At 39.3% G+C, this 16,159-nt stretch overlaps 1 protein-coding gene across 1 annotated transcript in view; it reads right to left on the bottom strand.

Annotated features, from left to right (window-relative positions):
• Window positions 1–15,738, bottom strand: part of LOC135697051 (metallo-beta-lactamase domain-containing protein 1) — a 276,092-nt gene extending 260,354 nt beyond the window's left edge. Inside the window, exon 1 of the mRNA XM_065216636.1 lies at window positions 14,473–15,738. Coding sequence (XP_065072708.1) covers window positions 14,473–14,650 — 178 coding nt within the window. The 5' untranslated portion in view covers window positions 14,651–15,738. The remainder of the gene's footprint in view (window positions 1–14,472) is intronic.
• Between the last annotated feature and the right edge of the window lie 421 nt (window positions 15,739–16,159).

Here is a 16,159-nt window from a genome sequence, read left to right as displayed (position 1 = left end):
GATTTACTCGGAATGAAATGTGAAAAATTTCATTACCTACGGCCCAACCCAAGTAACCAAAAGTTCCGCATTCAGAGATTAAATCACTTCCAAGTTCTTCTTCTTCTTCTTCTTCTTCGCATTTCAAGCTTATTGCATATCGCATATTAGCTTATTGCGTGCTCTCAACTTAGTGTTCTACATGCACTTCCACAGTTATTAATTGAGAGCTTTCGATGCCTGTACCATTTTTGCATTAGTATAATTGTGTGACAAGTCATACTCCATGCCCAGGGGAGTTGAGAAATATTCCAACCCAAAAATTATCTAGACTGGATTAGGTATCGAACCCAACCACCTCCAGCATGGTCTTGCTTTGTAGCTGCGCCTTTACCGACTGAGCTAAGGGAGACAGAACTTTCAAGTTCCATAAAGTTTGAATAAAGTTCTGACAGAACTTTCAAGTTCGATAAAGTTTGAATAAAGTTCTGACAGAACTTTCAAGTTCGATAAAGTTCAAATAAAGTTCCGACAGAACTTTCAAGCTACATGAAGCAATCCGCACACGTCTTTGTTAGTAACAAAATTTAATGTACGTAAATATAAAATGATCAGTGGCCCAAATAAATCATAATTCTTATATTTATGTAGTGCATCAACATTCTATCCAAACATAAAAAAAATTAAAGAGTGATTTCCTGGATACGAACCCGTGCATTCGGCATGCGATCTACGATTGCTAACCACACGAAACGAAAATCAATTATTTAATTCATGTGTTTCACTTATACATTTTTGCCAAAGCATCAGCCTTATACATTCCATAAGACAAACCGAGTGTTCACTCGGCTGTCGACAAAAGCAGGCCACTCTCGATGTGTGCCACGCGATCGTCTGTTTTCTCGGCAGCAACCATTGTGTGGTCCTCCTCATTGTTCTTCATCAGCAGTTCTTTCGGTCGATGCGTCGTCGACTTTGGAAAGCAACCGTTTCGTGATGAGTGTGTGAGTGCTGACCACGTTTTGCGTCCATTGCGGCAATGGACGCGCTCTGACCCTCGTTGGCGTACAACAATTTGCCATACAATGAAACAACTGGAAGCGGCTTCAGTTCTGATGGAGGAGGCTTTTTGGATAGCGGAAGATAATGTGTTTATTGTGTTGTACCTTTTGACTATAGTTTTAAGATGTATTGTATAGTGACCAAAAATCATCGGCTCTGTAAAGTTAATTCGGTTGAGCCTTATCAAATAAATTAATAAAAAAAAAAAAAATAATAAGACAAACCACATAGGTCCTATTAGAATGCATAAAAGGTATGTGTGACCACTTATACATTTCATTTGACACATGATCTTTATTAACTTTTTGCCAGGCGTCTGCTTATTAGTTGACTTATACAATTTATGAATAATCAGCAATGGAAATTTGCCAAAAGGTATAAGGAGATTTCTATCCGTGCACTGCGCCACAAGTGTGTTGGACCATGCGGGCAAACACCAATTTAAAATTCATCAAGGTATTGTGTTTCGTATTCAAGTCAGTCAGCTGGCACTGGAAACTCCAACAGTAGGTGGGACAACAGCTCACTTTAATATATCTCAGATGACGCAGCGGTTCGTGCTGGGGCTCTCACGAAGAAGGACTGAGTTGCTGATAAATCAATACACATTAATACCTGCCTTTAGAAATAACTTTCATAAAAGTGCGAACTAAATATAATATTGGTGTAGAGGACAAAAACCTTTTTAAATTTATTTTCTAAAAGTTCCGTTTAAGTTCCGCCCGAAACTGCTTAGAATGCTATTCAATTTTGGTACCGGAACTTTCAAGTTCTTATAACGACTTAAAAACTACAAGGAACAGCCCTATGGGGTTGTACGCAATGGTGACGTAGGACTACGTGGTGTTAGATATATGCTCTTTAGTATGACGCGCTTGACACAGATGGCCCACAACGACTCACGAAGAGCTACTGATTCCGATCAATAGCGGAACGGCTTCTTCCTCCTTCTATGGATGCCTATGTGGACTGCAGCTTGCTGCTTTCAAACAAACTTTCGTTGCGTACTGGAGAACAATGTTCAACGCCACGCGCCGAAAGCACTGCTGATGATGCCGACGAGCGGACACCACCACACACGGTGATTGGAAAATTGCCAGCATTGATAGCTAGCTGCTTGTTGGGAGCCTTTCGTTGTGTACTGGAGAAAACCACTACTCTCCACACGCGGTGATTGAATAAACACCGTTTGGAATTCAACTTTGAAATCTGTGTTAGGGAAATCGCTTTTTGCAGGCAACCGGTGATAATTTGAACTATCATAGCAACAGTTGTACATTCGTGAAATTTTCAATAGTGACATCTTAAAAAAAAATGATGTAGTCTTAAATTTAACAGATGCGTAGACATATTTATGATCGAATTGTGATAAAATTATTGAAATTGGTTCAGGGGCAGCTAAGTTATTAACGTTCAAAATCTTTCATAATTTTGTTACATGTTCCATTTTCGGTTTTCACAAAGTGCACCCCCATTTAGAAATCACAGACGTAGTCCTACGTCAAAATGAGGCTGCTTAGAATTCCATAGACCACCTTCAACCAAGCTGTTCAAACCACAAATAGCCTTTTATCAGAACTTTTGGTTACTTAGGAAGGGTCTCAGAATTTTATGAAATTTTTCCCAAAGGTAGAGTTTATGATGTTAATCTTATTTAAGCAAAATTATGATCACGTAATGATTTTCAAAATAAATTAATTTTAAAGATTTTGTAAACAACACTGGACTATTGATTCTCAAAGTACCAAGGCTTCAAACTGCGTGTTGATGGTGTGAGGAAGCACGCTACTCGGCAACAACACGGAAAGAAAAAAGTACCAAATTTTGAGCTCTTTTCACCCAGGTTGACAGTTCCGTGCGCCAACTCAATTTTGAGTTGTGGTCATTCACTCGCATGTAAACAGGATTACTTACTTTTAAGTTCTTTTCATTCAACGTCAAGTTCAAAATACTCAAAATTGGGTTTTACACAACTTACTCAATTCTACCTTGGCGCACGGAACTGTCGAGTTGGGCGAATTCTGGGAGGTCCCGAAAATCCCAAACTGGAGCGCTTGCTCGCTCAACAGCAAAATTATCGAGTTCGTTGACTTCCTCAACGAGCATAGCATCGATATCGCCATCATCACCGAAACTCACCTGAAACCGGAGATTAACGTTTCTTCCTGGATTCATGCTCGTGAGGCTAGATCGGACAAGCTCTGGAGGGTGGTGGAGTGGCCATCGCTACCAGGAACAACACCCGTCGGCCCCGTCACCATCATTGCGACCTATTGCCCGAAACAAGCTAACACCAGGGATGGATCCGTGGCAGACTTGCGGAGGGATATTATCAAGATAACACGACGCTGTGGAAAGTTCATCATCGCTGGTGACCTGAACACCAAACAACAAGCTTGGGGTAACCAAAGGCGGAATCAAAACGGCACCATCCTAAACGACGACCTGCAAGATGCCTAGTACACCTTCCTGGCGCCGGACGCTCCCAGTCGGTTGCTCGGACCATTTTGCGGTGGTGACCGAGGTGCGCTCCTCCGTTAATCGATACCATGCTTTCCGTCAGAATTACCATCGGATAAGCTGGGATCGGTTACAACAAGTCATCAACGAAGCCATCGATTTCGGCGCCCTACTGGAGACGACTGATGCCATCGATAGATCTCTGTGCGCCGTCGAGGAGGCGGTATCCCGAGCCCGCGAACAACATGTGCCAGCTTCCAGATGGGTGAGTAATTCTCTGAACCTTGATCAGAATACTAAAAGCCTAATCAGACTCCGTAACGCCATGCGTGTAGGCAGTACCAGAGAACCGTCCATTCCAACCGTCCAACCAAACTCATCAAAGCCAAAATGGTGGAACTCAGAAAGGAGAATTTTGCCAATAACATCCATTCCCTCCCAGATTGTGCAAAACCCTTTTGGAAAGTAACAAAAGTTCTCAAAACTAAACCGAGGCCTATTCCACTGCTGGTTCCACTGAATTGTCCTGACGGTTCAGTGGTTCACCTGATAACACCTGAAGAGAAGGCTGCCGCGATAGGTCAACATTTCGTCAGCTCCCACAATCTCGTACAAAACATCACCAGCCCTCACGAAGCTGAGGTTGCTGAAAATGTAACCAATCTCCACCAGGTTTCCACTAACATCTTTCCCGAGGAATCCGAGATCACGGCTGATGAACTGTTAGCTTATATCAAAACTTCCAAAATCATGAAGCCCCCTGGTTTCGACAACATCCTGAATCTGGAGCTCAAGTACTTGAGTTTCAGATTCTGCAATCATCTGGCATCTTCGACTTGGCTACTACTTGTCGTGCTGGAAGTTAGCTAAAGTCATCCCCATTCGAAAACCTGAGAAGGATCCTTCCTCTCCTTTAAGTTACCGACCCATAAGCCTTCTATTAGGGTTATCCAAGTTGTTCGAAAGGACAGTTTACAACCGGCTTCTAACATCTGCCGAAGAAAACAACATCTTACTCGAGGAGCAGTTTGGTTTTCAAAAAGGTCGATCGACCGTCCACCAACTGACCCGAGTAACAAACATTCTCAGACGGAACAAGGCTGTTTCTAAAACATCTGCTATGGCATTGTTAGACGTTGAAAAAGCGTTTGAAAATGGCTGGCATGATGGCCTGATGTACAAGTTGCATCGATACGGTCTTCCGATCTTCCCCGTGAAGATCATACAAAATTATTTATCGGACAGGACGTTCCAGGTCTCTCTGAATGGCATCACATCGGATGCCTTTAACATTGGTGCAGGTGTGCCCCAAGGAAGTATCCTTGGGCACATCCTATTCAATCTATTCACCTCCGATATGCCGGCTCTCCCTGATGGTGGATCGTTGTCTCTGTTCGCAGATGACACATCCATCGTATACAAGGGTAGGATTATCGGAGCTCTGACTGCCAAACTTCAGAGAGGCCTGGACGTCCTGTCTAAATATTTCAACTGCTGGAAGATCCGTATCAACGCGGTAAAGACCCAGGTCATCATATTTCCACACTCATAATCTCCCAGACTTGTTCCGCCGGTGAATAATAAGATCTGCCTGAACGGCACAGTGGTGGAATGGTCGAAAGAGGTAGTCTACCTCGGCTTAACACTAGACAGCAAGCTGATTTTCAGGGAGCACGTTGACAAAATCAAAACCAAGTGTAACATCTTGATAAGATCACTGTATCCACTCATCAACAGGAGGTCTACTCTATCCCTGAAAAATAAACTTGCTATCCTCAAACAAATCATCCTTCCCGTAATAGAATACGGGACGCCAATCTGGGAGAGTTGCGCCAAATTCTTAGGATGGTCCTAAACAGTCCCCCGCAGACTAAAAATTCTGAGATCCACCTCCTGGCTGGAATACAGACATTAGAAGAACGGAGAGTTTTCATCCTGGAAAGGTTCAGAGACACCTGTGTGAGATCAAATCATCAGATCATACGTGATCTAGCACGTTAGGTTAAGTTATACTCGTTGTTAGGTAGGTTATAACTTTGTTCAATTCAAACAAAACACACCTCCAAAGGGGTATTCTGTAAACTAGTTGAGAAACTTAAATGTTAAATTAGAATATCAAATTAAACAAAGATGAAGAGTCAGGCAGGCTAATCAATTCAAATGTTAAATCAATGTACTATCATAATCAACAGAAATAAACATAATTTTACTACTACACGAATTCTATGCGTTCTTCGTGTACGGCAATGTATGGATTCCATACTAGGTTACAGTATTCCAGAATAGGTATTACGTACGTAATAAATAATAATTTAATAGTGTTTGGGTCTTGAAAATTATAGCTGAACCTCTTAATGAAGCCCAACACACTATTTTCTTTCGATATTATTATATTATAATGTTTTACAAAAGTGAGTTTGGAGTCGAGGATTACACCTAGGTCCCTTACAATTTTACATTTTTCTACTCTTTGGTTGCCTAAAAATATTTCAAAAAGAGGTGTTTCTATTTTTCTGCTTTGCGTTACATTTTTTTACATTGAGTTGGAGTAGACTTTTACTACACCAAGCGTTAAATAAGTTGATTTCGTTTTGGAATTTTTCTGTGTCGCTAGAATTACTTATTTCCATGAAGAGCTTCACATCGTCTGCATGTATAAGAACTTTTATTTTTTTTAGGTATGTAAGAAATGTCGTTTACGAACAAAATAAAAAAAATTGGGCCCTGGGGCACCCCAGAGGTGACCGAAATAGGTTCTGAAAGCTTATTCTGAAAACGAACTATTTGTTTGCAATGCGTTAAGTATGATTGGAGCCAATTCAGAATTCTAGATTCCATTCTTATTTTTTTGCAATATGTATAATAATGGTATGTCGATTCGGTCAAATACTTTACTGAAGTCAGTATAAAGAGCTTCCACGTGCTTGCCATTGTCCATTGCGTTAAGAATGAATGTTACGAATTCAAGAAGATTAGAGGTTGCTAAGCGACCTTTGAAAAAGCCGTGGTGTTAGTTTGTCATTCTAAAATGTTCCTTGGGATGTATACTTTAATTTAGAAAAGACTCCAAGTCCACCAGAATATTCCTTACCGCTTTACGAAGCGATTTCCTAAAACATGTACCGGCGCGCTGAGAGAGCATTTTATCTTTAAACGCGTTTATCTCGAAACGGGGTTTTTCAAACTGGCGTGGGAAATAACTCTAACCAGTTATCATCAAATTTGGATATCGCCTAGGTTTTCTTGTTCAGAATTAAATTCTGCTTAGAAATACGTATTCACATTTTCGATTTTGTCGAAAATTGATTTTTAATCCAAGATTTTGTAAGCATTTTTAGGGTGAAAAAATTGACTTTTTTTTCCTAAGGCCAGAACTTTTGAAAAAATAAATTTAAAAAAATCGGAATACGTATTTCTAACCCTAATTTCATTACTAATCAGGATTTTTGTTCGATTTATGTTCCACGATCACATAGAAAGGAGTATTTTCCCACGCCGTTTTCCGACTTCCGCGCGAGGACGCACGCGTGATCTGGTGCACCAGCCACGGGGAGACGCCAATCGAGTTCAAAAAAATACAAATTGTAGTTCGAAGGATGACTAATAAATGGGTTATAACATATTTGCCCTCCCTGAGTGTTTTATTGCTTAAAAAAATTAACGAAAATGCCTTAATTTTTGGACGTTCAAAGTGTACTACCCCCATAATGGTAATTCCACGGCAATTCGTCCACCAAATGAGACGATTTCCAAATTTCAGGGACTTTCCCATTTTTCAGAGACATATTGAAAAGGGTGGAGGGTGAGGGGAAGGGTGAGTTTTTCTGATTCTGAAGATTCTTCAAAAATACAGGTGCAATTCCGTCAGGTCCTGGTCCTTTAGATGCGTCCAAATTTTTTAGTGCATTGAGAACTTCATGTTAACATATTTGATTGACAGATATGTTGTTAGAGACTTCCTGAAAGAAATTTGCAAAGATATTGCAGATTTCAGAAAAATTTTAACCTTGATATTTTCATCGAAATGCATTCGTTACGGAAAATTGTTGCTTTTCAATTTCGTTTTTACATAATTGAAAAAGTTCTGAAAAAGAGGACATGATTTGACTTCATTTTCAACTTTACGATTATATTCTTCATGTGCAGTGTTAATGGCTGTGTTGAGTTCGTAACATTTGTTATGATAGTGTTGTAAATTTCGCATCAAAGTGGATGCACTTCAATCGTGTCAAAAATATGGTGTAATGTTACTTGCCAAAAAGGACAAAATTTTCATAAACTGGCATTACGCTGCTTAAACTGCATTTGTTTATTTTTGTGACCATAAAAATAACATGAGATTTTCGACATTATTAAAGTGCATCCTCTTGGATGTAATATAAAAATTATTTTTTACTGTGTATAGAGCAAATGTCTAACACAATTATTGAAAATTTAAAGCAAAAATCTTGACAGTCTTCAACTGTATAACTTCTCATTCTTCTTCGCATTTCAAACTTATTGCTTATCCCATATTGACTTATTGCGTGCTCCTCAACTTAGTGTTCTAGAGGCACTTCCACAGTTATTAATTGAGAGCTTTCAAAAAGAAGATGATGATGGTCCCACCTCTTGCCCCTACAAAGGTTTGAGCTAGACATATAAGATAATTAAGTATAACATTTTAAACAGGTTAGCAAACAAAATCGAACTGGTTTCAGTTACAGATATAAATTCCCTCTAGAGTTTACAGTTGCTTCACAGCGATATAAATGTGGAAAAGCTCAGGCATCAGCCTCTTAGTTTGCCTTTTTGTCCAACTAAAATATTCATAAGTATTACAAGCTATCAAGAGTTAGTGAACAATCAACAAAGCATCCTATTACACTAGTAACCCCGCAATCTGATGCTATCATAATTTTCAGCAATCTCAGGAATGCTCACGAACCCCCAACATTTGCCAGAAAACTTACTATTAACTCAAGGTATCTTCCAAATAAGCTTCAAAATTGCATTTTTTTTTTTCAAATGTTAAATTCAGTTCTCTATATCCGTAATACACACGCGAGGCTCAAACCTTGGTAGACTTCTTTTGACGTAGGACTACATCTTTGATTTCTATATGGGGGTACACTTTGTGAAAACCGAAAATGGAACATGTAACAAATTAAGAAAGATTTTGAACGTTAATAACTCAGCTTCCCCTGGTCTAATTTTAATAAATTTATCACCAATCGATCAGAAATACGGCTACGCATCGAATGTTGATTTTCAACAAGAGACTATTGAAAAACTGGTAAATGTCCAGCATTGTCCAAAAGCGTCGAATTAACTAACAAATCCACCAATTACCTACATGCATATGCTACTTCCCCAGCACAGTCGTCAGAGAGTAGTAAGTAGACGAAACAAGTCGAAGTGGCATTCGCCTCCGATCCTCGGGCGCGTGCGAATAGGGAGGATGGAATTGCGTAATATTTTGCACACTCATCGCCATATTCAGAACCAAACGCAAATTCTTCGAGATAACTACCATCCGTCGTCGGGCTCGCCGTGGTGGTGTCAAACGTATCGCCGGTCTGATCTACGAGGTGTGCTGAAGGTATTCCTGGAAAATGAGGTCCATGATGCTGTCACCTACACTAAACACGCTAAGCTTAAGTGGCCATGGATGTCCTCTTCAATAAAACGGCCCTTTTCAGGGACATCAAGCTTACATCAGTGAAGAGTTGGAATAGAATATATCTGTGCTTGTTTGTCCATATTCAGAACCACAAGCCCCCAACGACCACACAAAATGCTCTCCAGAGTTGTTATCTTGTAACCAAACTTGGAAGCAGGGGTGCAAGTGATTTTGATTGATTCTCTTAGTAAACTTTCTCTTTGAAAAAGATTACTGCAAATTTGGTACGCCTGCAATTCAAAAACGGAAAGAGTTTAGATAATAGATAATGGATCAATTAAAAGAACTAATTGCTCTTCACATTTATTCCGTCCACAAGCGGTCCTACGTCAAGCTTCCGTTCGTGCCCCTAGGCACAGACCCTTCTACTTTTTTTAATTAATCTACTATTAAATCAAATATTAAAAATCCATCATCACCATCATGGCACACAGAAACAGTTTTTGCAGTGCTACAATAATTATTAAAAAAAGTAGTTATTACAGCTATCCATATAAAATAATCCGTTAGAGATAACTTCGTCAAGATACATCATTTGTCAATTATTAAAAAAATCACTGGATAACTGTTCAAACAACAGTTTTAACGTGTTAAATGCAGTGTTCTTTAAATTCTGCTAATCTTGTTGCTGAACGTTTGATATGTCTAGGCATCGATTTGAAAACATTTAATCCTTTAAAATATAATGAATTTTGTGAAGCTCAAGTCAAAAATGTGGTGTTCTTATTTCAACTGCGTCCCTAGCATTAAATCTATGAAAAACACTTCCTCTTTCAATTCGATCACACAAATATGGAGGCAGCAAACCGTTACCTACTTTAAAAATGAACACCCTAGTAAAATATACAATTCTTTGCTTCCCCGACAACCATTGTAAGGCGTCTAGCATCAAAGTTGAGGAAGTGAATCTATTACATCTCAAAATCTGACGCATTATTTTACTCTGCAAGCGCTGTGATCTCGATATTTGTGTTGCATTGGCCAGAAATAAAATAGAAGGGCAAAAATCTAGATGAGGAGGATTGATTTGTATAGCTGTATTTACTGGCAATAGTTAAATCGTTTTTCAGTCGACATAGAATTCCATTCTTCTTGGCAATTTTCTTGATGACATTGTCAATGTGAGAGTTGAACTTAAGTGTTTCATTAATAATCACGCCAAGATATTTAATCTTCCGAACGCGATCAATAGTCTCATCATCAATTACAGCAGATACGTTCTCATTTACTCTATTCCGCGAAATTACCATAAATTAAGTTTTACTTGTATTCAATTTCAACTGCTTATACTGCAACCATCTACTTAGAGAACGCAAATCTTCATTCAAGTGTAAAACGGCATCATCTAAATCCTTAGCTGCAATGAATAACATAGTATCATCTGCAAAAAGATTAATGTCGCAAAATCGTAAAACACGTCGCAAGTCATTAATATACATAATAAATAACAGGGGCCCTAATACACTTCCCTGGGGCACTCCCAGGTTATTCCCCACGGGACTGGAAACAGAATCATTAAAAATAGTCCGTTGAGTTCTGTCAGACAAATAGCCTTCAAACCATTTATATGCAGTACTTGTAATTCCAAAGCGCTTGATTGATCTTAACAATAAGGGCCTAGAAATTGTTTCAAAAGCGCGTTTTAAGTCCAAAAAAAACAGCAACAATCATATCTTTACAGTCCAAGTTATGTTTCCACTTCGCTAACACCAAATACAACGCGGTTTCACAAGAATGACCTTCCCGATATCCCGATTGTTCTGGAATCAACAAACTATTACTATTTAAATACTTCAACAGCTGGCCTTCAACAGCAAGTTCTAAAATTTTCTCTAATGTGTGCAACATGTTGATGGGACGAAACTCTTCGGCTTTAATCGTTCCAGCTACTTTCTGAATAGGGACCACTAAGAATTCCTTCCAAATTTGTGGCACATGTCCAGTTTGTAATGATTCATTAATAAGGTCCAGCAAGATGTGACATGAAAGCAATCTTGAATAACTCTAGCATTAACATTAGCTACTCCAGCCGATTTTCCTAATGAAAAACAAATAACTCCAAGTTCATCGAATGTAATTGGGTGAAAACCTTAAAATCTACAACTACTTTTAACTGGCTGTTTTATTTCGTCAGGTTCATCGACCAATTCAATGGATTGATTAATCAATGAAACACTGTCTACAATATAATCATTAAACTTAGATGGAATTCTTGTTCTGACTGTTCTAATGTGCCATTAAAAGTCATGGACCGCGGTTGGCAACTATTAGGTTTTAATAAAGATTTCAAAATTTTCCATAACTCTTTGCTGTTGTTTTGATGCTGATCAATCTTCCTTTGTACATATTCACAACGAGTTTTTTTTTATCGACTGTGACTACTTATTACGCGCGATTGTGTACGTATTCCAATGATTGTCATTATTTGATATGCAAAACTTTTTGTACCATTTGTCCCTTTTCCGTTTAGGACGCAAGAGATCCAAATTGTACCAGCTGTTCGAGTTCTTCAAAGAAACAAACTTTTGCTCAACTAGTTGATTGGTACACGTTTTAAAAGCGTTATTAAGAACAGCTGTAGATTCATCTAAGTTACCGGCCGCGAACGGAAAATCCACGCTCCTTTCAACAAGAGTCGAAACAGCTTGCTTCGAATATTTTCTCCAACACTTCAATTATACAAAATTATCGTTATCGTTAACATGGTCTAAGACATTAATCACTAAAGTATCATGATCGGTTATTTTCAAATCAGTATCCGTAACTGAACAAATGGAATCAAAATTGGAATAAACGTGGTCAATTAAAGTTCTACTGTGCCTGGAAATACGCGTATATTCATTTACCGTTTGCTTTAAATTAAAAAAAAACTCAGCTAAACGCTTCAAATGATTCGAAATAATGGTTATCACGCCAATTAATATTACAATCAGTAGCCAATATATAGAATCAAGGAATGTCTTGAGCCAGTTCTCTAAAACTTCAACAAAACGCTGGTCACTAGAACTGGGAGAATGATACAAAACACCATAATTACCCATCTTCATGCCACGTACAACTGTAATGCCCTAGAACCAGTTGCCATCAATAACTTCGTTTGTACGAAGGTTGAATTGAACTGATTCTTTGACATAAATAGCAACACCGCCAGTGTGTCTAGAATGTGATAAACAAGCAGCAACACTATATCCCGGATTACTATACTGATCAAAAGCTTCAGTTTCTACAATATGCTTTCGATGCCTGTACCATTTTTGCATCATTATAATTGTGTGCAAAGTACAATCATACTCTATGCCCAGGAAAGTCGATAAATTTTCCGACCCGAAAAATTCCTAGACCGAACGGCGAATCGAACCGAGCTACCTCCAGCATGGTCTTGCTTTGAAGCTGCGCCTTTACCGACTAAGCTAAAGGAGGTCCCAATTCAATTTTTACATAGATAAGATGTTGTATAATTCCATGTTATGAGTTAACATGATTTGTTATTCTGAGGCGCAGGTAAAACAAAAACCTGTTTATCACACTGTACACGCAATAGACTGATGCAAAATTTGAAATTTCCGCTCCACAGTGCTCAAAAGGTTCAAAATTGGGCCCTGATTTGCCTTCCAAAATTTGAACTCATTTAGTGAGAAACTGACTTGGCACAAACCATTTGAAGTTTATATGGGAATTGCTATGAAGAAACTATAATTTCGGTTCATATCTATCTCAAAATTCACCAGTTCACTTTTCTTTGAAAAATAATAGCTGAACTTGTTGAACATTTTCCCAGCTACAACTTTGTTGAAGACCACTTTTCGATCAAATGTAAGGAACAAAAATTATTAATGGTTCAAGTCACTGATGTCTTATGATTATGCTCAATCAACTGCTCAGCAGGTAACATTGGTGTTTATGGCACGTAGAATAGAGGACAAAAATCATGGCTACTATGTTACACTGCAGAATACAGTGTTGCCCACAATACAGTTGCTTAATCGTGCCATAAGATTATCAATCTCTTAAACAATTAATAAGTATTTAATTTGACGTTTGGCTGAAAAACGATTTTCTGCAAAGTTGTAGCTGATAAAAATTCCCATAAGAATAGCAATAGAATATGTTAACAGTACATGTAAAAAGGCTAGAAGAAAATGAACACAAAATAATGTTTTCCCATAGTAATTTCCATATAAACTTCAAATAGTTTGTGCCAAGTCAGTTTCTTATCAAATGAGTTTAAACTTTCGGAGGCTAATCAGGACCTGATTTGAAACCGTTTGAACACTGTGGAGCGAAAATTTCAAATTTTGCATCAGTCTAATACGCAACCTTAATGATATGTCATACCGCAATTAATAAAAAAAAAACAATCCCATGACATTTTATTATTCCTTTTGTCAGGAGTGAGCTAACCATATTTAAATAAAAAATGTAAATGTACAATACCAAATTATGCCATGATCAAAAAGATTGAAAACTCTGGAAAGTTCTCGTTGAGCACAACCATATCTGCACACCGTCATGCAGATGATTCATGTGATATTAGACCAGGTCACATATGTTACATATAATGCTTTCTGCTATCAGCCATTCAAAATCAAATTATCACAAAAGTAAGAAAGCGTATTCGCGGCATTAAATTCACCCCAGGCAAGGCAAATGCTGGGGTAGATGTACCACTTATGGCTATACATTCCTATTATAGTGTGCTCCAATTATGGCCTATGGAATTTCCAAAGGTCCATAATTGGAACACACCACAATAGAAACGCCAAGCCATTACTGGTACATCTACCCTGTACCATACTCATTCACACATAACACGATTATAAACGTGGTGATAATAATTCATGGAATGGAAAGACAGAAGAAAAAAACCCGAAGAAGTGCTGGCCCTTGTTTTCCACTTTCTCCTGGCCGACAGTCAGAAAATGGATTAAATTGCTTTGCCATTTTCAGGCATGACATAAAGTTTGATATGTCCGCCAGAAACATGTCCTAATCTCATTTTGCAAAACCAATTTCCACTGGAACTGATCATAGAAAATCATTTTCGCTGGCACATAAATTTGCCTTCTTATCCTAAGGCGAGTTTAAAATGTAATTAGCAATGTTGGTTTTTGCTGGAAATCCTCTGCCCTCATGGCAGCGTGGAATAATCCACTCAAAGTCACGGCAAATTCGATTTGCATGGTTGAACGGACGTGATACATATGGTACCTACGATACGGGATTCGGGAGGATGTGCTTATGCGCGTTTGTGAACTCGATAAATACCAATCCAAGCTAACGGGTAAATATAGGTAAAGGTATGTACTCACTTTGCAAAAGTAGATCGCTATCCCAAGGGGTCATAGTATCGACTATGATATTGCAATCATGGCTTTTGATCAGGGTGCAGGTGCAATTCGCAATCATCACCGAATCGTCGTCTTGCTCCATGTACGAGTAACCCTCGTTCAACACGATGATTTCGTTCAGCTTCTTCTCCAGTGCCATCCTTGCTATCTCTTCACCCGACGCTGACGACGACGACGACACAGTCAAATAATGTTGTTGCTTTTGTTCTCAACAGTGTTGGTGCTTTCTGCACACTAAATACGTAGATGACGCACCTCAATGCAGCGTGAGAGAGGGTGGTTTTCCCAGCATGGGAAAATTCCTCCACACAAAGTTTGCTGGGCGCTGGCAAAACGACTTCGACAAAGGATTTTGCAGCAAATCCGGTTCCAACTGGCCAGTTCCAAAAAGCGGCTTTGACAAGGAAGGGCCAGTAATAGTACGCGTAGCTTGTCCCGGGGACTTCCGGTTCAACGAAAACCGAACATTCCAGACTGCATTCCGTGCCAGCTGTTGTACTTCCCACAAGAAAATTTTCTTCCTTCGTTAGCTTGCGCTCACTTCACAGCATTCCATTCTTCCTTCGAACCGACAAAAAAAAACTAATGCACACACTTTCCACTGTCCAAACAGTACACCGTACACTTTACATTAATCTTCTGGAACCGTAGTCCACCTATTCCAATCAACGGTGGGGACAAGCTACGCGCACTTTTACTTCAGCATCCGCTCACGGCGAGCGACCAACCTTGACTGAATGCGAATTGAACTTGCCGATTCTCGAAAACACTCAAGGAAGGATCAAATCGCAACGTCACACTCGCGAAATAAGGATATCGCACCCGACCTCACCAACACGAAAACCTACAGCAGGTTCGCTACATCAGTTGACGAAGAAAATTTATGCGCCCTACGCAGGCACTCTACAGCGGTTCGTGAACCCCCCTTTTTCCCGAACGACCGACACACATCAACAGTGGTGTACTATCTCCTCTATCTCCTTCTAACAACCAAGCCTCGGCAATCCTGCACTACAGTTGCGCAAAATTTCGCAGCGATTGTCACTCCAAAACACACAACAAACTCTCAGGTTTTTCTCTCTCTCTCTCTCTCTCGGGAAAATGCAAGTCGCTCTCACAAAAAAAAATGTATTTTCCGACCATGGAAACGTGAAGTAGCGTTTTCCTGCTTGGTTTGTGTGCGTTTCCGTGCTTTCCGCGATGGACAACAACAGCTACCAGCCCCTACCAGAGATAATAATGCCGACACTACAACAGCTGCTCTGAAAAGGCAAGCGACGTCAGAAAACGCAGGCGTTTGTTATCATTCTGGGTGAATTTGTTTCACGCAGTTCATGCTATGCGCCAACGCTACCTCAACACGTGCTACGGATGAACGTTCAAAGCGTCGAGATGGAGAATACTGAAGCCTTTGTGGCATATTTCAGGGAGGAAAAGAGATTAAATGTGCATCGTTCTGAAATTTTGGTTATATTTGTTTTTTTGTTTATAATTTATTTTTTTACAATGTATGTATGCAATATCTTCAGCAACTTTAAACGGATGTATGTGTTATTTTTGTTCGCTGATGCATTTCCGTTATTCTTGGACTAATTTTTGTCGAGGCCGTTTATGAAAGCTAAAACTACTTGATGTGATAAGGCCGGAG

Source organism: Ochlerotatus camptorhynchus, unplaced genomic scaffold, assembly GCF_037179485.1.
Source record: "Ochlerotatus camptorhynchus isolate MF236.1 unplaced genomic scaffold, CSIRO-AGI_Acam_v1.1 ptg000065l, whole genome shotgun sequence".
NCBI lineage: Eukaryota > Metazoa > Arthropoda > Insecta > Diptera > Culicidae > Ochlerotatus > Ochlerotatus camptorhynchus.
Note: the sequence above shows the minus strand (reverse complement) of the source record. Positions and strands in the feature narration are given on the sequence as shown.